The sequence below is a fragment of the Tasmannia lanceolata genome, unplaced genomic scaffold (assembly GCF_043159265.1).
Source record: "Tasmannia lanceolata isolate RefF3 unplaced genomic scaffold, GAP_Taslan_0.1 ptg000008l, whole genome shotgun sequence".
Lineage (NCBI taxonomy): Eukaryota > Viridiplantae > Streptophyta > Magnoliopsida > Canellales > Winteraceae > Tasmannia > Tasmannia lanceolata.
The window spans coordinates 20239798-20265033 of NW_027518685.1; the positions used below are offsets into that span (position 1 = coordinate 20239798).

Sequence of the window (25236 nt, forward strand, 5' to 3'; positions counted from 1 at the left end):
TAGTTTTGCACAAAGCTCATGTCTAACAACAAAAATAAAATAATAATAGGTGTTAGGATTGGATTATTGTTCTGATTTTTGGGGTACATGACATCCAAAGCAAGGCCTATCAAGCAGATGGTTTGCGTCAATCAAAGATGAGACTCACTATGTCGTAAGGTAGTTAAATTGCATTGTAATGAATAATGAAGATGAGACTCACGCAGGGTCGATGAATTAAATGAACTTAATATTAAACCTCGAGAGCAACCACACGTGTTGAAAAGTGAGCCTATGTGTTTGCTCTCTCATGCAATAGCCGGCCTGCAAAATCTGTTATGCAATGGTCCCTAGTAAATCCCTATTTCTGGAGATTTTATACGATGTGTGGCCACATAAATCAGTATTTTTCCAAAAGTACGGTATGGCTCACTCCATAGGATGATCCAAACCGTCCATCTGTTGGGCCGCACAATAAATATGTTGTGCCCCAAAAGGCATTTCCATAGGATGATCCTAACCTGGACTACTAGGAGGATTAGGATCATTCTATGGAAATGAATTTTGGGGCACAACCTACCTACAGTGTGGCCCAATAATTTGTACTTTTTGAAAAAAAATGGGGGGAGTGATATTTACGCCCCTTTTGATCACCAGGGACACCCAGTGCTAGTGTACGAGGCAATCAAATCCACTGAATTCTTCTGACCTCAAGTACAGTAGCCCCTTTTTAGTCATTTATAGACTGGCGCTGGTGTCCCTGGTGATCAAAAGGGGCATAAATATCAGTTCCCAAAAAATGGGTATGTACAGCCACACATCAACTAAACCCTAAGAGCAACATTACAGAATGGAATCTCGTCGGGGGCTATCCGTGATTGCGAGAGAAAGCTTCTTAGAAGCAAATAACATAGGTATGCTTTATGGGAGGGGCTTAATCTTATTGATAATCTTATATATAGACTACTGATATCTGCATGACCATATTTTGATGGGGCAACTCGCTTTCTTTTAAACTTCTCCTCCGTTTAGTTACCCAGAGCTTTTGGGAATCATAATAGCATTTGAAAGCTAGTTAAACAATGTAAAACATGGTGAGGTTGTCCCATTATCAAAACATAGTTGATATCAGTTGGCTAAATATCTTTTATGAAAAATGGGTTTGATTTGCTCTCATGATTACCAGAATAATTCTCATAAAAAAAATATCAAAATATCTTCTAGAAATGAAAAATAGTATGAAAGGAAAAAGAAAAAAGAGAAATTTGGTAAGGCTACTGATATTGGCACTACAATGTTTTGATAATGACCCTAACACACAATCTCAACCTTGAGGTCGCAGATTCGACGGCAGCTTATATTGCACTACCATTAGGGGTGGACATGGTTCCGGTTCGAACCGAGGAACTGAACTGAACCGGCACATTTGGTTCGGTTCGGTTCCATTTCTATATGAGTCGGTTCCGGTTCAGAAATCCGAGAACCGGTGCAAATTTGGTTCGGTTCTGGGTTTGGGATCCCGGAACCGAGAACCGAACCGAACCGAGAACCGAATTGGTTTAATGTGATTTTTGCTTTGGATATTAGGGCCTGTTTACTTTGGATATTAGGGCCTGATTATTTCCCAAATTTGTAGTTCATAGCTTCATGCATTGCAAAAATTTGTGCATGATTATCACACCTGTTTGTACTTCTTCATACTTCATATAAGTTTTGCATTGCCCAAATTTGTGCCTGTTACTGTTAGTGCTTGTAACTCATATATAAACAGGGCCACTGGTGAAGGGTGGGCAAACCCATAACCGAACCGAACCGAACTGATTATATATGGTTCTGGTTCGGTTCCACACACATATGGTTCGGTTCTGGTTCCAATTTCAGGGAACCGATTATATATGGTTCGGTTCTGGGTTTAGCCCAAAACCGAACCGAACCATGTCCACCCCTAACCATGTTTTGATAATGTATTACACTACCATGTTTTGATGATGAGAGCCTAACTTACCTTGTCTTTTACTATTCAATTAGCTCCCAATAGCTATTAAAATCTCAACCTTGTGGTCGCAGGTTAGATCCCAGCTTACCAACCAAAATAAAAGTTATTAAAATTTCCGAAAGGAAAATGTTATCAGCACTACTGTATTTTGATGATGGCACTCCTCACTTCATTAAAAGTACGGCATGGCCCGTACAATAGGATGATCCAAACTGTCCATTAGATGGGCCACAGCCTAAATAGGTTGTGCCCCAAAAATCATTACCATAAGTTGATCCTAACCCTCCGATCTAAATGTTTGAGAGTTGATTCTAACCTTTTATAGATTGGAGGGTTAGGATCAACTTATGGAAATGATTTTTGGGGCACAACCTATTTAGGCTGTGGCCCATCTAATCGACGGTTTAGATCATTCTATGGTGCGGGCCATACCGTACTTTTAATAAAGCGAGGAGTGTGATCATCAAAATACAGTAGTGCCGATAACATTTCCCTTCCAAAAATTGTCAGTGGCCAATTAAAACAGAAATGAGAAGGTGAGTTCAAGTTCGGTTCATTATCAAAACTTCTTCGTGCAGATATTAATAGCGTTTAAAAGCGAGGGTTTTAGGGTAGCCTCTAAGCGGAAGAGGGTTTTTGCGTTTTGCTTTCGTATATTTCCGCCATTGAACACTGCAACGCCTCTCTCCCTCTCCCTCGACAAGAAGGGTAAGCACAAATTTCTTCTTAATCTCTCTCTCTCTCTCTCACACTCTGTCACACTCCGTCTATTTCTAGGGTTTTCAGAAAGCTCGTTTAGGGCATGTTTTCTAGGGTTTGTTCTCTTTTACCCTAACAATATAAGCATACTTATATGGAAAACTATTATTCTTTACTGTTTTTTTTTCCATTTCAAGCTTTGAAGGAAATGAAAGATGCTTTTTAATGGCTATTTTAGTAATATCGAGTTTCATTGCTGAAATGAAAAAAAAAAAAAATAAAATCTCATAACGTGACGTTATAGAAAAGAAATTCTTAGTTTTACCATTGGAAGGATATTTCCTTCTGCTGGTTTGTTCTGTTTTAAAAGGCATAAATTTATTGGCAAAATATAGAAGAGTAGAACATACTTTTATTTAGGAATCTTAATGTGATGCAGTTTCATGAATGGTTCATCAACCATTTTCTTCCAATGTTCTGGGTCTTATTGGGAATTGATTATCTCATTTAAAGGAAAAGAGGTTAATGTATTTGATAAAACTCATGGGTTTTGTGTTTTGAATTAATGTTTATTCCATGGTATTGAATTTGAGCTACATTTGACTGTTATACTGACATTTTATATATTCTTTCATTGATTTAATTCTCTTTCTTGATATGACTTCTTAGAGAAATCCAAACTATGTCTGTCAAACTTGGTACCTGATGAGACTAATCTATTTAACTGTATGTCAATATGTTTGATAAAACTCATCCGTTGTGTTTTGAATTAAAGTTTGTTCCATGGTATTGAATTTGAGCTACATTTGATTGTTATACCTACATTTTATATATTCTTTTATGAATTTGATTCTTTCTCTTGATATAACTTCGTAGAAAAGTACAAGCTATGTCTCTCAAACTTGGTAACTGATAAGACCAATCTATTTAACTTTTATGAACTTCATTTTTAACTCCACTATGTTGTTCCTCTTTCCAAAGCAACAGAGCCATGATTACAGGTGGGAAAAGCTTGGTTTCTTCTTCTCCAGCATTCTCTAATGATGGCAAAAAATTGCTTGTTTGCACGGGGAGCACTGTCTCGGTATTTAGTACCTCTACGGGCATGCAGGTAGTTTTAGTTTGTCGGTATTATGAGTAAGAGAGCTCGAAGCATATCCTCTTGGGTTGAACATCATGAAATTGGATCTCTTCTTATGTTGCAGATAACAGAGCTGGAGGGTCATTCAGCACGTGTCACTTCTGTTATTGTTGTACCAGTTGCTGCACCTGCAAGTAAAATTTTGTGCTACTGTTGGACCTCATCACTTGACGGAACCATTCGTTATTGGGACTTCTCCCTGCCAGAATTGATAAAGAAGGTGGATGTTCAACTTCCAGTCCAGTCCATGGTAAAGGCTCATTTATATTTATAGTTTCGGGTCCATTACATATCTACTTTTTGGATTTGATTTAACGGCCTTTATTTGAATGGCGGTATTGCGGAAGAGAAACCGTGTATCCATGCCTCTTTTCTTTTTATGAGAGTGCAGTTAGAGGGCATCAAAACATTTGATTGATGTGTTTTCAAGATTTCTGCCTGCCCCCAACCTATCCATACAGGTGAAAACATTATCACTTCCGTGCGCGAACAAAACCGTAGTCACTTCAACAATCTGAGCAAACCATTCAAAAAAATAAAATAAAAATCTGACCATGCTTTCCAACTATTTGAGGACCATTTAAATCGTGCTTGCTGTCTCTTTCTTGTCTTCTGTTTCTCTGGTATTTTTGGACTTGGGGTGTAGTAAAATCGTATTCCACATGTTTCTTAAAGATTTCATGTTAGAGGCCATTATAGAATATGGATGCACAACATATTTGCCCGTATTTACTAAGTGCCTTTGTCCAAGAAGAATCCTACCATTGCATTGCAGCATGAATATGAAAATGTAGCTAGGAAAGGAAACTAGAACATATCAGTCCAAGTGATGTGTTACAACAAGAGAAACACCAATTTATACTTGTTGATCAGGGTGTTTGGGGATATCCTCTGTGTAAACAGGAAAAATATATTTTTTCAAATTCAAAGGTTTGACTAGATTAACATGTGTAAGGAGAGAGGCTATTTTTGGACCTGTGGTTTGGGAGATCACATTGGATGGGAGAATCCAACTTGATATTCGACGAGTCGCTGGAAACAACGGCAGTGACGACCCCTCAAACTATGACTATTGAAAGGGTGTGTCAATTCTATGGCAATGAGATTGCTAAGGGGCTTGACCTTGCATAATTTTTATAGTTATTAGAGGGCGAGCCTTGGCGCGACAGTAAGGTTGCTCCATTGTGACCTGGTGGTCACGGGTTCGAGTCACGGAAACAGCCTCTCTGCAAAGCAAGGGGTAAGGCTGTGTACATCTAGCCCTCCCAGACCCCGCAATGGCGGGAGCCTTGTGCACTGGGCCGCCTTTTTTTTTTGGGAGCTGTTACAGACACATATTCGGGCTCGTCCTTGAAATCGGTTTGGGTCACATTTCCATGATCAGTGATCACTTTGTTTGCAAAGTATGGGAGGAGTTGCCTATGATCCCTAATTGAGCCTTTACTCTAGGAAGGTTTGAAAATCTATGCCGTTCCCTTTTCTTAGGTAAACAGTATCATCATGTTTCTTGAATGCTATATAAGAAATGGTAAGATAGCATTGAAAAAATTGCTAAAATCTGTTGGGTTGGATTTTTCTTGCTGTCTTCATTCATTGTTTAAGATTGTAATAGTTAGAGTTGAAATGAACTTGACTCATAGCCTTGTATCTTTTTCTCTTAGGTGATTCCATATTTATCAACTCCTTCAGTCGAGAGCAATGAGAAGCCATCCAATAGTTATGCATTTGTTTCTATTGAAGATAAGCAGCATAAAGTTCTCCACGGACAAATTCGGATGGTTAACTTAACCAAGTCTTCTGTGGTTGGAGGACCGTTGGCAGAGGTGCAATCAAATAGCTATTCTCTATGCTCTTTAATTTTTTGGTTCTGAATTTTGCTAGAACATATTTCTTATGAAAATTCATCACAATTTTGTATCTAGTCAGCGTAATAAAATTAGAAAAATCTCTAAAAATTTACTGTTTCTATCAAATAAAATTGTTGTTGTACAGCCTAGGCCCACCACTAGGATGTACAATCATCGAGTGTTGATCCGGCCATGACACTTCTGTCCAATGCCTCTGATCCCACCCTCATCAAATAATTCCCCCGATATAGGCTGACGTAAATCCATTGATTCTTTGCACATTTTAGTTTTGTGGATGGGACAAGCCATAAGATTGCTTTAGTAATGGCCCTCAAATCAATAGTCTCGATCACAAACAAGCATGCTTCATGTACATTAATTTATGGCAGTTTTGTTTTTAAGACAGGCCTATCTTACTAGTTGATCTCCAATAGAATATGCTACTCGTTATTTATTTATTTGAGCCTACTTCTTTTGAAAATGTTAAACAATGTATATTAAGATAGTTTGACTGGTTTTTATTGTGTTCTAGACTCAAAATCCAGAGCGTATGGTTGTTAGTAGCTCTGGGGAATTTTTTGGCATTCGAAACGGGCGGAAACTCCATGTATGGAAGGTCCCTACAAAAGATTTTAAGTACGATGAAGTCAAAAAGATAAAATTGCATCACACAAAGAACTTGACTGCTCTTGCATTTCATCCAACTGAGAGACTTGTGGCCGGAGGTGATGCGACAGGACGCATTTTGATATGGAGAGGCTTTGGAAAGAGAAATTTCACACAAAACGAACGATTATTTAGTCGAGGAAAGGTAAGAAATGAGGAAGAAAGGCCCGGGGTAAGGGACGATGATGATGCTGACTCTTGCTCAACATGGCATTGGCACCCAACTGAAGTGAAGTTTCTGTCTTTCTCCTCTGATGGAGCTTATTTATACTCAGGTAATGTTTTTGAATGATGTTTATACTCGGGTAATTTATACTCAGGTAATTTAAGCATGATTATGTCAATCGTCTCATTTATAAAAATTGCAAAACTATATTTCCCTAAAATCAGTAGCATAATTAACTGATTTGTCCTCCCGAACCTACTTGTAACCTAACCTACCTATATTCACACTTCCTACACGCTTCATATTTACTTTCATGATGCTTCCCACACGTTTCCTCTTTTGCTTTTTTTTTTTGTCGTTTGCTTAGTACTTCCGACTTCTCACATTTTCTCTTTAAGTGCCCTTGCTTTCTGCTTTTGCTTTTGCTTTGACGCTATGGCAAAATCTATTTTCTCATGAATTTGTCTGCTGTTAGTTGATTTATAATGAAGATGTTAAGAGTATTTCTCCAGTCATCTCGTCATTGGCTCGGTAATGGATTATTTATTTATTTAGATTGATCTGATTTTCACCTCTTAACATTGTTTAGGTGGAAGGGAAGGAGTTCTTGTGGTTTGGCAACTAGATACTGGAAAGAAAAAATTTCTACCACGTATAGGGTCTGCACTCCTATATTTTAAAGATTCTCCAGATCCTTCTTTTTCCTCTGTAAGATAAAATTGTTTCTACTTGATTGTAGCATCATATGATAATCATGTGTCATATTTCCTATTCTTTTCAGTTTTCTCAGTAGGTTTTTGTTCCACACCTATTTTTTACCATGGTATTGTTCTTGTCTGATCTGCACACATTTATTATTTGATTAGGGATTATATCAATTGCTCTGACTTACTCTGTTGATTTTTTTTATGGTATTCTGGTTTAATGTCAAGTGCTACTCTGATAGGATTCAATAATCATCCTTGAACACAAGCAGTGGATTTGGTTTCCCACCGTTCCTTTCTTTTCTATTCTTCTTCTTTTTTGTTTGGATAGGCTTGGAATACCACGTGCGTTGTATCCCGGGATGCTGCCTTGCTGAATTTTATGCATAGTTTTGTGATATGTCTGATATTTCTTATGGTAGAATGTAATTGTTGCTCACACTGGATGATTGACATTTTTTTGCTTTGATGGACATGCAATTGCTAACTTTTACATATGGATATTTATTAACATGTGATTTCACTATGAGAATGAAGTCGTCTCCTAATCTATACCAACTTTTGCCCGTGGCTTTATCCCAAGGTGTTTGGCTGTTGGAGAAAACTTCAAGAAAATCGATATATCTTCATGTGCTAATGTTGTCCAAGGGTCATGATGGTTTGGAAAGTTATTCCACCTCCGAAGGAGACTTCTAAAGCATCATATCATGGACACTAAATTTATTTATATGCCATGATATAGCCAACACTTTGAGTTTAATGCTGACACACGCATCGACACTACCGACACTTGTAAATGTACTACTAGAAGTGCCAAACTTAATGTAGGCATGTCTACAAGTTTATGTACCGTGTCAAGTGTGAACTATTGTTTTATTATTGAGTATTGTGTTTAACTCCTCTTTTATTATTAACTCATTTTTAACTAATATCCCATTATCCCCCCACCCAAAAAAAAAAACACCCTAAACAAACTCTTCTTTCCATATTATATTCATCGTATCATATTGGTGTCTCTTTCTCGCTGCATATTGGAAATGAAAGAGAACTAGATTAGATTGATGAATGTGTTGTTATTTAATTATCTCATGTTTCTTTTAAACTTATACTTGCCTAATACTAAGATTTATTAGATTTTTTTTTTGAAACATACTAAGATTTATTTAGTTTGTTAAATGAATACTACATTTATCTGTTGCAAATTATGATTTGTAATCAGTAATTTATTTGTATGTAAGTTTTCGGGCGTCGCCCCGTTTCTGGATTTTTAGGAGTTGCCGTATCGGGCACATATTATCCGTTTCGACAATCGACATGCGAATCCCTGTCGACGGGTCATATATTCTATGATATGGCGAACATCATAGAGGTGTCATGAGAGTTAGTGAGGGTATCCGTTTCTATTTGTCTCATGTCCTTTGAGAAGCAATGACTTCGCCGAAGTCCCTGCTCGGGAAGGTGCATGTATACATCTCAACCGTTGTGTGTTAGGCAATCTCTGCTCTTACTGTAATTATGCTATATTTTTATTTTATGGCATAGCTTTCTCGCCGTTTGCCTATAATATGGAAAAGAAAAGTTACATGAAGGCGACAAGTAGTACGATTTATGAGTAGATCCCTATTTCAGGGGCACAATGATTATGTGATCACCTATAACTGGGCACTAGGAAGCACGGGTACTCTCCCGAGGCTCCCGCACCCGCACCCGACACGTATGGGGTGCGGGTACGTCCGGGGTACGTACCCCATTGTTCTAAAAAAAAAATGCGTGTCTGGTGCGCACCTCACGTACCCGACACGTCCTGCTGCTTCTCTTTCCTCTCCTGCTGCTTCTCTTTCCTCTCCTGTACTTCTCTCTACTTTCCTGCACTCGATATTTACATGTAAATGTATCTTAAGTAAATGGACAATAAAATAGTAAAGACATTTACATGTAAATAACGGAATACCCCCTTTTGGATTTATTAAAAATAGTTTCAACACCCAAATCTAAAAGGAAAAAAAGTCAACTCTCCAGTTCTAGTACAAAATTCAAAGAAAAAGGGTCGGGTCAAAATTTTAACTTTCTTAACTTCCAAATGGTGGGGTATTTTTCAAATTTTAAAAATTCATAAAATCTATTTTGTCCAAACATTATTAAATCCCAAAAGTCCGGTAAAAAAAATCTCTTAATTTGGTCTCTAAAAATTATTCATCTTGTCAGGCACTGGTCAACACACTGGCGACAGACTTTTTTTCAAATGAATGATGTATGGATGCCTCATGTTATGAAATATGGAACTTAATCACTTATGAAATGAAGAGTAATATTAGAATTTTTCATTTTGGTGATGTTATTGTTATTTGATTGCTCTCCAATTATTATTTTTAATTTTTATAAATATATAATAAAATATTAAAATATATTATTATATTCGGTGTACCCGAACGTACCCGCACCCGGTTTTTTTGGCAAATCACGTACCCACGTACCCCTGTCGTGTCGTACCCGTACCCGTGCTTCATAGACTGGGCATGTCCATACTCCATAGAATATGTTGAAGAGACACAAGGCTGGAAGATCCAAATGATATAACACTTGGGAACCTTTTTGAAGGTATAGAGAACGGAAGTGTAATTTTTATGTTTTATTGGAACCTTTAATTTGGTCAGTGGAAGCAGCATGTTATGCTTTTGAATGGGTTGGACTTTGCTCTAAGGAAATGTTTTGTCAATGAGTGATTTCTGCTGTCAATGTTGGAGTTTAAAAAATGTAATCTGGTTCTAATATGAGTAGAATAGTATTGCTTATTGTAGCTGTGTTACATTTGTTTGTTATAAACTGATGGTACACAGATACCATTAAAAAAAAGAAAAAAACTGTTGGTACACAGATTAGTGGTGCCATTTTAAAAAAAACACAGGTTAGTAGATTTGTGGACAGCGGCTTAATTTTGGATTACTCAGATCATTGTGTCCTGATTTGTGATTCCTGTTCTTTTTTCACATGACATTAAAAAAGGCCATCTCTTCAACGCATTCTTATTGAAAGAATATTGGAGTTAATTACAAGTCTTATCACAGCTTAATTTTTTCTCCTATTCTTAGAATCACTCATTCATTGGTATACTTCCATCTTTTGCTAGATGCCATGTATTAGCCAAGAGGTACCTACTAAAACACATACATGGGACTTTTGACCAAGGTTTAAAATTTCTGTTTCGGTTCCAATTTCGATTGCGGTTGGCACAAAAATGGAAACATTTCGGTTTCGGTGGAAATCTTGTAAAATCACGGAAACGTTTGGAAACTTATGCAAATGATGAAATTTTAAGATGAAACTTTAGGAAATATTAGAATAAGCACAAATATATACCTAGAAACCATCACATAAGCAAGAAACACCTAAACACCTAGTGACATGCGTTGTCACACATGTTTGGAATAGTGAAGTCAATTAAGAAGTACAATGTAATGAAGTATAAGAAAGTACAATGACCAGTTCCCCTCTAAGGACCCTAACTCAGTGTCAATACCACATAGTGTTACGAGCTATTATTGGTCCCATTCCGATCTAACATCCCATGCATAAGATATGTTTACTTTGATGTACAGTTTTATGATGTTGCCTACGAAATATCATCCTCTACATTGATGAAATGCAAATCATATCTTCCCTTTATTTGTCGTTCCAATCGTTTCGGTTGAATTTCGGGAATTTTGGTCGAAATTTCGGCGAAATAATGATGTGGAAGGAATTCATGTAGATTTCATTCCGGTGGGGATGGAAATGCAAACATTTCGATCATTTCGATATATTAGTGGGGCTCAGATGGAATAGCAAATGTTTAAAACCATATAAGGCTTGCATGTATATCTGGACCAAAGAGCAGTTAGTCACCCTAGCTGCCAGAGAGAGGGAGAGAGGACTTATATTTGATGACGTGAGTTGCCCGATATTTCTTTCTATGTGGAAAGGAAAAGCCGCATCCCACTTTTCGAGATGGAAAGATTTTCGGTGATTTGGGATAAGCGCACTTTGAAGATGGAAACACATATATACCATAGAATACATTTCCTTCTACTACTAAACAACTGAAAGGGGTGGAAATTTGAAAAAAGAGTTTCCTTTCCACCCCTTTCTTGCAAACCAAACAACCTCTAATTTGCATCTTCTTTCTTTGCATTTTTCTTGTTGAACTTCTCAGATGATGCCAGACAACCAGTAGGAATCCACTAAAAAGTAGAACTTTGCTAGATAATTGAACCCCCATTCAAAAGAAAACAAAAATGAAGTGTATATGTAGCTTCACGGGAATCCCGTACTTCTTGCTCCCCCAGCCGGCCGCTATTAGTAAGCGTTTTGAAGCTGGGGAAGCTTAAGCGGAAATTCCATTTTAGGGTGAGGGAAAAGGGGGGAAGCTACTAAATTGAAGGCTTCACTCAATTCGCTGTAACGCTTGAAACCATTAAAATTCTAAAGCTAGACCCTCAACTTGTAAAATTCAATGGACTCCTTAGTCCTTCCCATATTACAATTTACAAGTTACTATTCCTGGCCTGGCCCAAAGATGTTTCTCAAATTGGAAATCCTGAGCTAAAGAGACTATTCACAATTTTCTTTCGCTGCACTTGCTAAAACCTTCTTTAGCTTCACCCAAACATTATGTATAATATCAGTAAAAACCATCATACATCACTATAGCACATCCTTCTATTTTTTCTTCGAAAATAGTCGTATTGGGTCCATTATTGATGTTGGGCTACTTATAGATCTTGGTCGATTTTTTTCTCTGGAATTTTCTTTGTTGAATTATGGGTTTGTTCATGAACTTTGCTTGCATCAGTTATCTTTTGTTATTTTTGAAATCTAGTATTATGTTTCCTTTCGTGTTCTCCATTGCGTAATTGGTAAATTTGCAAATATTGATTTCATAACTTTCATGGAATAAGTTGATTATAGTGGTTCTGAAATGCGCAACTTCAGATATCTTGTGCAGATAATCAAATCCATCTACTCAAAATGCCTTCAATGGAAATCTTGATGTCCATAGCCGGAATCAAGGTTCGTTCACCTATTTGTCGAGAAGTGTGAATTCTGTTTTGTTTATTTGCATCTCGTGTTAGTGCTGTGATGCCTGGTTCTACTGGAACACTTTAACTGTATGTCTTGCCAAAAGGGCTCCATTTCTTTCTTTGGAAATATGACTACAGTAACTTGGTAAAATAAATTCTTACACACTGTATATTCAGCCTCCTTGTTCATTTCCAGAGGTATATGAAGGCTTATGTAGCCGGTATGTTTTTTATCATACTGCTGGATTAGTTGCTCTACAGACAGAAACCTATTGCATCCAATTCTACAGCTTGTTTGATAACCGTGAGGTTTCACAGGTGTGCATGTTTAATTTTGAAAGCTGTTCCATTTATTAGCATAAATTTTCTAACCTTTATTTTGTCCACATGTATCTCTTTTCTTGAAATTTGAAATGTTTGCTGGCTTCGCCATTCATGTTTTGACTGGCTTTTCTGATATGCTATAAACAATTACCGTCATATTTGATGTGTTCTTTTTTTACAGGTTCAAGTCTATGAAAGAAATTATCATCCTGATGATGATGTCACGGTATACATTGAGACTTAATACTTTGTAGCTTCTGCATTTTACCTTTACCTTCTAAATGTCCTTTCTTTAGTGTACTCGTTATTAGAGTGCCAAAGCCTTGGTATACCATGGTTATGTTTTCCCCATGAACTTTATTGAGGGTTTACAGTGAGCTAAATGTACATTTCTTACTTTTTTGTTCTGCAGATGGTTGTGAGTTTGGTAGCTCTCTCCATAGATGGCTCCAAGATGGGTACCGTTGAAGTTAAATTACCTGAAGAGGGAATAGGGGGCCTTGTTAGCCTCAAGTTCTGGACATCTGAGTCCCGAAGTGGAGAGTACACCTTGTCAACCGTTATTTATGAGCCTCACAGGTTAATTAAATACCTTTAGCGAGTGAATGATTATTTGCAAGTAATTAATTGGATTTTGTCTTTCCTCTTATGATGCGTCTTTACTTAGAAGTTCCAACCTCAGCATATTTTGATGGTCTAATATAAGTAAAATCTGTTTGTCCATCTTATAAATATGTTGAGGCCATCTTGCTTGTGTTCTTTCTTCCATTGATTGTGAGATTACTTTAAGTGTGACATCAATCAAATATAATGAAATCTATACATACTATTAAAAAAGAAGAAGAAGAAAGAAATCTATGCTTGAGTGTTTCCTATTTTTTTATAAAACCGTTTGATTGGTAAGAGCAGTTTGTTCAATCATCCCCTACCCCATCCGTGGGGCATTTAGAAGGAGAGAAATTATTACACATCTTCAATGACAAGATGGCGTAAATGGGAGATTGTGGGAAAAGTTAGAGCTATGATGTCATTGGGCATTGTCTACAGAGGCTTTTTGTGTTGTGAAAGACCAAGTTTTTAATCAAAAGGGGAAAGAAGTAGTAAAAGATTGTAGAGTCCCTTTAAAAAAACGATTGTAGAGTCAAATACAATGAAATCTATCCTTAGTTAAGTGTTTCCTATTTTTTATGTAACATTTTGATTAATAAGTCATTTGTTCATTTATCCCCTATCTTGTGGTGTGAAAGACAAAGATTTTCATCAAAAAGGGGTAGAAGTAATAAAAGAATGTAGAGTATCCCTTCAGAAAAAAAGATTGTAGAGTCAAATATAATGAAATCTATCCTTAGTTAAGTGATTCCTATTTTTTATGAAGCCGTTTGATTAATAAGAGTAGTTTGTTCAATTATCCCCTATCCCATCCTTGGGGCATTTGGAAGGAGAGTAATTATTACACATCTTCATTGACAACACGGCTTTTTTTTAAGGCCAATGACAAGATGACTTAAATGGAAGTTTGTGGGAAAAAGTTAAAGGTATGATCATTTCTTGGGCATTGGGCATTGGCCATTGTCTATTGAGGCTTTTTGTGCTGTGAAGGACCAAGATTTTCATCAAAAGAGGAAAGTAGTAATAGAAAATTGTATAGGATCCAAGCTAGATGAAAGAACATTCAAAAGAGGAAATAAGTAATGGAAGATTGTAGAGTATAAGATCCAAGCTGGATGGAAGAACATCGAGTTGGTATCTTTAAGTTAAGTAATCCAAGTCATTGTGTAATAGGCAGCATGTTCCCAAATCATTTGGGCGGTATGGCTTGGGCCTTATCTGGTCCATTTGACATTGAAGACTTTAATGATGGTTGCTGGCTCATTCAGGTGCTAAAGATATTTTGCATGAGCCTATATGGAAGGTTGGTTGTGGAAGGCTATTCTAGTAGTGCTATTGCTTAGACCATTCAAAAAAAAAAAAATAGTGCTATTTTGCTTAGCCTTGTAACACAAGTTGTGGCCTGTCGAGGTTTGAAAACATTCTTTGTGGATTTCGACATTTTCCTTTCTCTATATTTTGAAAGTAACGAATGAAATGGTGTCCTCTTTAGCAAAGGAAGGAGAACCCCTGCTAAACTATAAACAGTAACCAGTTATTGCAAAACTGTAAGGCCCTGTTTGTTTTAGATTATGACAACTGATTATGGAGTCCCCAACCGATTATTGGACCGAATATTGCATTAAATTTGAGTCCAATAATCGGTTGGGGACTCCACAACAGGTTGTCATAATCTAAAACAAACAGGCCATAAACAGTAACCAGATACCAATTACCATCATTAATAGTTGCCTATTGTCCATCTATGGTGGCCCTAATGGTGATGCTCCCAGGTGTGCAACATTGAGATCAGGGTTTCAAACTTCATCATCACCTATCAAAAAATGGAACATACACAAATGTTTTATTCATGCATGTCAGCTTTATTTTTCTCTTTTATACACTATCGTGCATTCTTTGCTTTTTCTTTGCCCTAATACTCTAGCATCCATGAGGATCTCATTAGCTGAAATCCACGGATTTATAAATATCTATGTCACTTTGCCCCTCTTTATTCAATTTTGGCCCAACACCAGACATTGTCTCATAGATTCGTAAGCTTTTCCAAACTATTTCCGGAAGTTTCATAGCTGTTATACTCGTTAAATTCCATCACAATACTTGTTAATATGTTATTAATATCAATAAATCTACCATCAAAGAGATTTGATGCCGGGCCAAATACGAGTGGAATTAAAACAACCTTTTTTGTTTGCCGTGGCCCGTGACAAATGCTATTTCAACTTTTAAACATATGTGGCGAACATTGTTGAATGCCCCAGTTACATGTAACTACTACCTCCATATTGCTATCTATTGCATAAAAATTCTGAACACTATGCTTTAGGCATTTTTTTTATTATGCTTGCTCTCTTTGCATCATCATTGAGTCTCTATACGTGTCGTGATATTCTTTTAGGCTTGGTTTGTTAACGAAGCAGTGGAAATGGCGGGTCTCCTCAGATAATTTTGAGGAATACTGGCCTTTCAAATTATCATCTATTTGTCCTAGTTTTGTTTCACACCAACCATGCTCGACTTCAGTACATCATCCATAGAAATTCTGACTGATTGGTTTTGGTCGCATTTTTTGTACCAATTTAGGAGGAGAAGGCTATTGGCATGTACTAGTCTGCTTATGGAGACTCTTCTCTACAGTGTTTGTTGTCTTCCTCCATATTGGCCTTTAGAACGATCATCATGGAAATTGATTCCCTTTGTTTCGCCTTGTGGGCCTATTATGGATTGTAGAAATCGTCTATGTTATGGATGGAATGTCATCATATATTCTTATACATTCCTCATCTGGGAAGCTAATTAGCTTTGATTTAGCTGACCCTTTGAATTTACTGTTAACAGACACGTGTGTTGACGCGTATCGACACTCCTTTTGACGTGTGTAAAAAGTACGGGTTGAAGTGTCAGGCTTAATGTTAGTTTTTTTAAAAATGGATCAGGCTTAATGTTAGTGCCGGCACATTTTTGTATCAAGTGAAATGCTGTTTATTATGGAATGCAGTGTTTACTTCTTTTATCATTAACTCTTCTTTTATTATTTTTTTAATGAAACTCTTATTCTATTCTTAACTCTTATTTTAAATATTCTTTTACTAATATTTGTTCTTATTCCTCTCCCATAAACTTAAAACCCTAAAAAAATCTTCTTCCAATATTATATTCACCGTATAATGTTGGTAGCTCTTCCTTACTGCATATTGGAGACTAAAGAGAACTAGATTAGATTGACGAATGCAATGTTATTTGATTACCTCATGTCTGTTTCAGACTTATAGTTGCTTAATCCTAAGGGTTATTAGTTTGTTAAATGAATATCTTATGTATCTTGTTGCAAATTATGATTAGTAATCAGTAATTTTGTTTCAGACTTATAGTTGCCTCCTTGATCCATGTCCCTTGTTGTATTTTTTCCTGTTTTTTTATCTAGCTTCTCTGTTGTATTCTTCTGGAAGACTTTCTTGGTCATCACTTTTGAAATGAAATCTGTTACCATTCAAAAAAAAAGAAAAAGTAATCAGTAATTTTGTATGTATGTACATATATGGGCGTGTCTCCATTTCTATATTTTAGGGTTTTCCATGTCGACACCTCATATCTGCATCAACACTCCACATGAATCCATGTCCACATATCAATTAGAGTGCTGCTGATAGAGCTAACCTTGGAGTTAAGTTCACCTTTGGATTTAATCTTCAAGATTTATGTTTTTGAATGCTGATGAATTGGAGCTGCTATGTTTTGTTTAATTTTTATAACAATAACAAAAAATAAACTTCTCTTGTTGGTCTTAAAATTGCCCAAAAGCTGCCAACTGCCAATAGGAGAAGTTTAAAATAACGATAGGGGTGCCAATATCAAAACTAGCAGGTAAACTATCAGATCAATTTTATAATGACAGGCACGAGTACCACAGAAAACATAATATATATATATATGTGAGGATAGAGTTGCTGCGCTCGAGCACAGCTAAGCTTAGCTGCGCTCGAGCACAGAAACAGGGTGGGCCACATTTTGGGTGGGATCCAAAGCATTCATTTGATGGGCCCTTTCATGTGTAGGGTGTCCACCAAAAATCAGCTCCATTGGATCACCTTAGGGTGTCCATTTGTGGCGCAAAAAATGGACAGTTATGTGGACAAACAGTATCTGTCCATTTTTGGCCACACAAATGGACACCCTTTGGTGATCCAATGGAGCTGATTTTTGGTAGGCCCCCCATCCATGATGGGGCCTTCCAAATGAATGGTTAGGATCACCCCCCTAATGTCCCCACCCCCTGTTTCTGTGCTCGAGCGCAACAACTCTTCTCTCTCTCTCTCTCTCTCTCTATATATATATATATATATATATATATATATATATATATATATATATATATATATATATATTTGGAGGAAATGGTTTGTGTGCAGCTGTACAGATAAGCTATCTGTGCATGGCTGCACAAACCATGGGGGGGCCACATTTTTTGGGGGATCCAAAGCATTCATTTGGAAGGCCCTTCCATGGATAGGGTGTGTACCGAAAATCAGCCCCATAGGATCATCCTAACCCAATCAAAGTTGGAGGGGAAAATGGATAGACACTGTTTCTGCCCATTTTTACCCTCCACAAATGGCAGGGTTAGGATGATCCTAAAGGGCTGATTTGGTACACACCCTATCCATGGAAGGGCCTTCCAAATGAATGCTTTGGATCCCCCAAAAAATGTGGCCCCCACTATGGTTTGTGACTTTGTGCAGCCATGCACAGATAGCTTATGTGTGCGCGTGCGCGCTCGAGCGCCAAAAACAATGTGGCCTACATTTTTAGGGATGATCCAAAGCATTCATTTGAAAGGCCTTTACGTAGATAGGGTGTGTACTACCAAAAATCAGCTCCATTGGATCATCCTAGCCCTTCCATTTGTGGAGGTTAAAATGGACGGACACTCTTTCTCCACGAATGTGCCCATTTTTTCCCTCCACAAATGGAAGGGTAAGGATGACCCATTGGAGCTGACTTTTTGTGGACACCCTATCTATGTAAGGGCCTTTCAAATGAATGCTTTGGATCATCCCAAAAATGTGGGCCGCATGTGTTTTTGAAGCTCGAGCACATGCGCGCAAGAGCGCACAAACAGTTTGCTCTCTCTCTCGCTCTCTCTCCATATATATATGTGTGTGTGTGTGTGTATAATTCAGTCATATCCTATGATATTCACATAATCCTATTTTCTATAATGAAGTTTCATTGAACATAACCATTCCAAAAAAAAAAAAATCAGTTTCATTGGAACATAGAATTATGGTATTAATTTTTGCCTCAGCTTTAGAAATTTACTATGATGGACTGGATATTGAAGTCTTATATTTCATAAAATGTTCTTTTCATTTGGACCATTCTGATTCATTAGGTATTTGCTAATAATGAATGAAAGGGAACAAATGACCAAGATTTGATCGAAGATAGAAGTCAGTCAGAAAAGTGTATGAGTGAGGATTCGAGCTAGGTGTGAAGGAGTGAAGGACCAGTCTTGACGTACTCTACTTTAACTTTGATTGGAATTCTTTGTACAATTTAGGCCTGTTTGGGAGTGATGTGGGCCCATGCGGGTGTGATGAAGTGGGCTTACTTGAGTCCTTTGTATTTTAGAAATTAGGTGTAGGTTCATGTGATGCAAGTAGGGCTGTGAAAAGATTACAGTCACCACACAATTCCTAGTGGAAATTTTCTGTAGGCTGAAGTACTATGAATGCGAACTAGCCGAGCTCAGGAAGATTGCTGAAAACTGTATGCTCCAAATAGGGGATTAAACACCCAGCTGAAATTAACCAAAAATAGAGGTTTCTGAAACCTCAGACATACAAAATCTTGGTAACCTATTATCTCTGGAAAATAACGAAATCCAGCTTTAAGACAAAGCAACACCAGGTCAACAGCTCGATATCCTCACCACCAGCGCATAAATAGGATAGTATAAAGAACTAAAGCAGCAGAAAATAAGATTTGGAAAAACTAAGCAGCAGAAAACTACATTAATAAGCTCAAAGAATTTAATCTGCAGAAAAAAGAAAAAAAAGAGTAGTCTGAAAATTGTGAGCATGGCATGTGTTTATCGACAATTCTGACGCTGTTTCCTACTTACAATCTATCTGTGACACATCTGAAACTTGAATTTAAAGTCCCAGGCAACTGAAACACAGAAATTGTAATCTACTGGAAATCAATTCCTAATACAATAAAACATCTAAAATCCCATTTATTTCTACCCAAACTCCTAATTAAACTTAAAAACCATTCATTGTGACCCTAATCTAGTTCTGTTAAGCTTCCATTCTTGTTCAGAAATCAATCTTACTGTAGTTGTATCAATTTCGGAAGACAGTTGTCCTTAATAGAGGCATCTCAAACTCCTTTTTAATGGATTCCAAAAGTCTAAAAGAATGACAGGTTCCCCTTATTTTCAAAAGGATGATGTCTTGCTGACATCAGCAGTTCTGCTCCAGCAAGGCCCAACACTGCCTTCATATATATAGTTTTTAATTGAATTTGGGACTTATGTTGTCATGTTTGCATCATCACGCCACTCTAAAATGTCTTTGACTCATAAGAATCGAAGTGGTAATTTACCATTCCAAAAATAAAATAAAAAATCTAAGTGGTAATTTAGTAGTGGAAGGGGACGGCAGTAATGCCTATTTCTTCTGCTTCTAAACTGGGTGTGGGGCCTTGGCCATTGGTAGACCTGATTGATGAGATTCAATATTTGTATCAGAGTTCACATGTGTCCTTAGTTCATATCCTTAATGGGGCAAATGAATTAGAATCCTTTTCATCCACACAGGTCCATTTCCTGTTTCCTTATTGTTCTTTCTAGTTGACAACTTGACATTATTTAGTGATTTTGAGTTGCATGTTTTCCTATCGCTTTTGAATTTATAATATTCAGTTGAATATTCTGTATGTTGTTCTAAAATGCCCATCTATTTTTTTTTGTCAATTTTTAGTGATGCTGGAATTTCTGCTCTTGCATTTCACCCTACCCGCAGTATGGCAGTTAGCTCTTCTTATAGGGGTGACTTCAAGGTACTCTAGCTCACTGGATTCCTTATGGATATATTTTGGTTGTTCTGTCTGTAATTTGGCCTTTGCTTCTTTTTTCTCAGATTTGGTTTCGTAATTATGAGACTCAGCTGAAAGATCAAGAACTTCAGAAATCTGGTTGGAGATGCCAATCTGTTGGTTCATACAAGTATAGTACTGTCCTTCTATAAGGTTTACTTCAAAAATTTTATTGCAATCCATTCAGGGCATAGATTAATAACAATAAAAAAAATCTTTGCTACTTATTCTGCATATCTTGTCATAGTCTTTTTTACGTGGATTGCTGGCCCAAGATTAGCATAAAATGGTTATGCTTTCTAATCAATTTTCCAAGAAATTTAACTGACAATGACTTTGGACATTTGGACCCATATTAGCTAGCTGGACGCATTAACTTCTCATTGTCAGACTTATTGGTGATGGTGGAAACAAAATAGAATAAAACAGGATTTTGTGAAAAGACACCAGACTAACACAATTTTGTTCTGTATTCTGATCTCATACATGCCTAAAAAGGAGTTAGTGATCATGGTGATAATGACATCAACGCCTTTATGATGTATCAAACGTCACAAATCGGCTTGCGAATATCTTCACAAAAGCAATGTCCCACCCTAAGCATGATTTCTGACTCGCAAATTGATGCTTTTGTGGCCAAATGCATCGATTTTGTGCGCGCAGCCGGCCGGCGGGCGTGTGGGTGTGGGGTGAGGGGGTGGGCTATATGGAACATTGGTGACTTATAAACATTATAATATGGTGTATAAAGTCACATGTAAAGATTCTTGTATCTCTAGATACTTGTTGGTGTATATAATGCAATAGGAATTTCTCTGGACACTTGTTGGTGTATATAATGCAATAGGAATTTCTTATTATACCCTCTCATTCTTATAAAGTAACATAGTTCTTGATTCTTTCATTTTCTCCATTTCGTGTTGTTAAAGCTTGTTGAAGTTCTCAACATAGTCCTTTTTTTTTTTTGAACAACTCAACATAGTCCTAGTTTTCTTACTAAACAATTCTTTACGCAAACAATTGCAGTGAATTGGTAGCATGTTTTGTAAACAGCTTTATACTCGATCCAAAGATTATTTGCATCGTCTAATTCACACTAGACGCATTTGAGAATTCTTTATGTTGTTCAAGTCAAGATGGGTTTCATCAGATTCTATATCTGTTTAGACATGTTAATTACTGACTATGCGTGTATAGTTCTTGCTATTGATGTTACAGGTTACTATGTAAAAATGTATATTGAAATCCAGATTGCTGTATTGACCATCTCCTGGTTTCAGCATCCTAAACTGCCAATGTGATTTCATCGTGTTTTACAGTCAGCTTGAAGACACTGGTCCAGTCAATGCATATCTTGTGTAGAAGCTTTAGTCACTAGACGAGCTATGAGTCTTTTAATGAATGGCCATCCAAATTTAACCGCATGCACTAGTTTGTTCCTCAAGTTTTCATTCATTCAAGAGTTCATGATAGGCCCTAAGTTTTATTTGTGGTGCCTTTCTTTTCTTCGTCTATACATAAGTCACCTTGGATGCATGTATCCTTGGATGATAGCAAAGATTCAATGAATGACCCTCCAAATTTAACCTCATGCACTACTTTGATCCTCAAGTTTTCATTTAATCAAGAGGTCCTGATAGGTCCTAAGTTTTATTTGCAGTGCCTTTATTTTCTTTGACTATACATCGGTTACCTCGGATGATAGCAATCTATACTTGTCCTTGCTCATTTTTCTATTATGATTGCAACCTACTTTTTCTTTTTCTTTTTCTTTTTCATCCCAGTAATAAATCCCCAAATTGGAACTTGGATGATAGCAATCTATGTATGTCCTTACTCATTTATCTATTCTGATTGCAACCTACTTTTTCTTTTTTCTTATCACGATATTTTTTTTGGAATGACATTTTCTTATCACAGTAATAAATCCCCAAATCGAACTTTTTAACCTCCTGGCATTATTTTGACAAGAACTGATTGTCATCCAGGAAAAGGCCTCTGACCGCCGCTGCATTTTCCACTGATGGCTCTGTTCTAGCTGTTGCTGCAGAAGCTGTAATTACATTGTGGAACCCTGACACAAATGTTCTTGTAGCTGTAATCGGAGAGACTCTAATGGTGATCTTTTGTGTATCTTTTCAACTAATATGTGTTCATGTGTATATGCATAAATATGGCTAGCCTTTGCCAAATTTATTACTGACCTGACCAGGTAATAATAATTGGAATTTCTTCTTTTCAGCCAATTGTAACACTTTCTTTCATTGGGAAGTCAGAATATCTTGTATCTGTATCCCGGGGTTCAAAACCGCAGCTCTCCGTCTGGAGTATGTCAAAACTTTCCATGTCCTGGTCATATAAACTTCTCTCAGAAGGTATGCAGATTCTCGTCCGTAGGTACATTGATATTCAAATTATCATAAATGATTTATAGATACCATGATCTTTTTATTGGTTCTTTCGCTTGCAGAAGGTCTGCAGTTCTCTCTTCTGTCAACTAATTGCAATAAGCTTAAATATTTAGTGTACTTCTGATTTGATATTTAATTGTCAGACATCATGTACTTTTTTTCAAAAAAGGACACTTGATCATGTACATGCTCTCATTATGCTTTCATCCACCAACAGCCTTAAAATCCATGGTTTTGAAATGATTTAGAAACTTTCTGGGACATTCATTTCTTTTAATGTCATGAATTGTGTCACTATTGATGACTAGCACCAGCAAAAATGCATGCTTGCTTTCATCGCCTTTACTCGAAATGTTCATGTGATTGCAGAGATTTTATTGTGAATTTGCACATGTTGGGTTTGGTCTTTAAGCATGAATTATCATGATCTTGAAACATATTTGGATATCACAATAATTAATCAATGGCTCAGATGTCATAATTACAATTTGGCATTTGGTGGTTTGGCTATTGTACACTGAATATTCTTTCCTTTTTTTTCAAAATCATTGAATGGTTTCTATGGTTTATTACTCTGGCTCTTGCATCTTTATGCAGCTGTAACTTGTACGACAGACAGTTTGCATTTCGCTGTTCTAGGCATTATCCCCAAATCTGATGAAATTACCCTGCAAGACAGAGATGGGGTAATTTTATTGTTCGATGCGGAAGATCCCATTCCAGTGGCCACTTGGTCTGTGAAGAAGGTAGGGTTGGTTTGCGGTTCAATTTGCACTAGTTGACTATCTCTGATTATAATGTTCTCCTTTTTTGACAAATATTCTGCAAGAATTTCAGAGGAACTGGGTGCAGCCCCGTTTTCCAATGCCTTGTTTGAATGTGTTACAGAAATGTCTTTCTTAAAAACCCTGTTTACTGTAAATACGTAAAATCGATCAATGGGCTATCCTTTACATGTTTTCCTTCTTTATTTTTCTTCAGGCAAAGGGAGGCGGGCTTGGGTTTGTGCAATCAAATCCTTCTTTGCATGATGAGAAGTCTACTGAGGGAAGAGCACCTTCACTGATGCTTGTATATATAAATGGTGATCATGAATATGTCATCTTCAATCCATACAGCAGAGAAGAGCATGATGCTATCACTAATCTTCGGGAGCCTCAACTTCCTCTTGAAGAATCAGGTGATTTTTATTTTACTTAGTTTATTCATTGGGTTTTGTTAATTACATCATCTTGTGGAAGTTAAACAAACCCACAAAAAATGGTTAATAGGAAACATTGTTCAATAATTGAAATGACATTACATATGGGTCATTTTGTATATCCTTGGTTGGATTGTCAGTTATGACGTTTGACGGAGGCTATGCCAAAACAGTGGGACTGTTTCCCCCAGCTGCCTTTTCTTGTTGCTGTACGGAAATGAAAGATGACATCTGGGGAAACATATTGCATGTTTTGGCAGGTTTTTTTTTTCATTGTCATTTTCAGAAAAAAGAAGTCCATTCCACCTCGATAATTCTTGCCTTAACTAACGTGATTAATCCAATCCACCTTGATGTCCTGTTAGTATGGTTTTTTCATTCCCTTTCTCTATGGCTTTGTTAATCCATATACTGAAATACAGTATGATACAAAACTATTTATTTGTCGTTCCGTTACAATATGATCTAACTTTACGGAACCCTCCTCAAATTCATGGTTTCCACGATGATATTCCTACCCACATTTCTATAGCTTTTCATTTCTCAAGTTCTGTTTGCCCGTTCTTTGGAGTATGTATACTTGCATGCTAAAATACCACCAGGAAATAAAGTAATGAAAACACGGATTGAACCTTATCTCTTTGATTCTTATTTACAGAACGATTTGGCTATGCGTCTATCTATGGGGAGCTCCCTGCATTTAATTTGAAGAAAGAGCCGATAGCATTCCCATTTGTGCCATCTGATAAACCTTGGGAGACTGTTTTCAGTGGATCTTCACATGTTCTTCCACCCCTCACCAACCTGTGTTCAGCATTTTTAGCATCCTTGCTAGAAAAGAGAACTAGTGTGGAACAGTAATTTTTCGTCAGTTCTTGACCTTCAAAGATAAGCAGAGCTAGAGAAATGACCTAGTAAATGCTGCCATTTTCCTCTCAACCCGTTTACGCCGCATGGCATCTGAGAGGGGATATGCCCATAGCAGAAATTCTGTATTCTGGGCATGGAAGGAATGGCAAAAATGGTGTCATGCGAGGTACGTTGTAGCATCAGAAAGGTTGTATGTTAGATGAGTAGAATCCCAATGGGGGGTTGAAATTTACGTGTTGGTTTTGGAAATGGCATGGAAGAACAGGATATATGGAAATATTGTGCAATCATATTGTGTACATGGAGCAACATGATATATATTGAAATGCTGGGCTCCTTGCTATAGGGTGAGAATAAATCAATCAAGAGGTAAACAGGCATGTTGGGTTCTGAAAATTTTGTAGTTTCTGATAGGAATGTTGAAAATTTTGTAGTTTCGTGAAAATTTTCTGAAGGATTCATTAG

The 25236-nt window shown here is 37.0% G+C and overlaps 1 protein-coding gene across 3 annotated transcripts; it reads left to right on the plus strand.

Moving 5' to 3' along the window:
* Window positions 1-2541: 2541 nt before the first annotated feature.
* Window positions 2542-25167, plus strand: LOC143884728 (Transducin/WD40 repeat-like superfamily protein). 3 transcript variants are annotated; one of them, XM_077388471.1, is made up of 17 exons: window positions 2542-2683; window positions 3656-3785; window positions 3880-4065; window positions 5477-5638; window positions 6195-6603; window positions 7084-7202; window positions 12167-12244; window positions 12433-12573; window positions 12761-12805; window positions 12992-13158; window positions 20175-20253; window positions 20334-20419; window positions 22278-22407; window positions 22532-22664; window positions 23298-23446; window positions 23682-23880; window positions 24560-25167. In XM_077388471.1, the coding sequence occupies exons 2-17, from the start codon at window positions 3666-3668 to the stop codon at window positions 24760-24762; spliced, it is 2406 nt and encodes an 801-aa protein (XP_077244586.1). In that variant the 5' UTR covers window positions 2542-2683; window positions 3656-3665; the 3' UTR covers window positions 24763-25167. The 3 variants fall into 3 exon arrangements, with proteins under 3 accessions (XP_077244586.1, XP_077244588.1, XP_077244587.1); XM_077388472.1 differs by having other exon boundaries at window positions 2544-2683; window positions 3662-3785; XM_077388473.1 differs by lacking the exon at window positions 12433-12573.
* The last annotated feature ends 69 nt before the right edge of the window (window positions 25168-25236 follow it).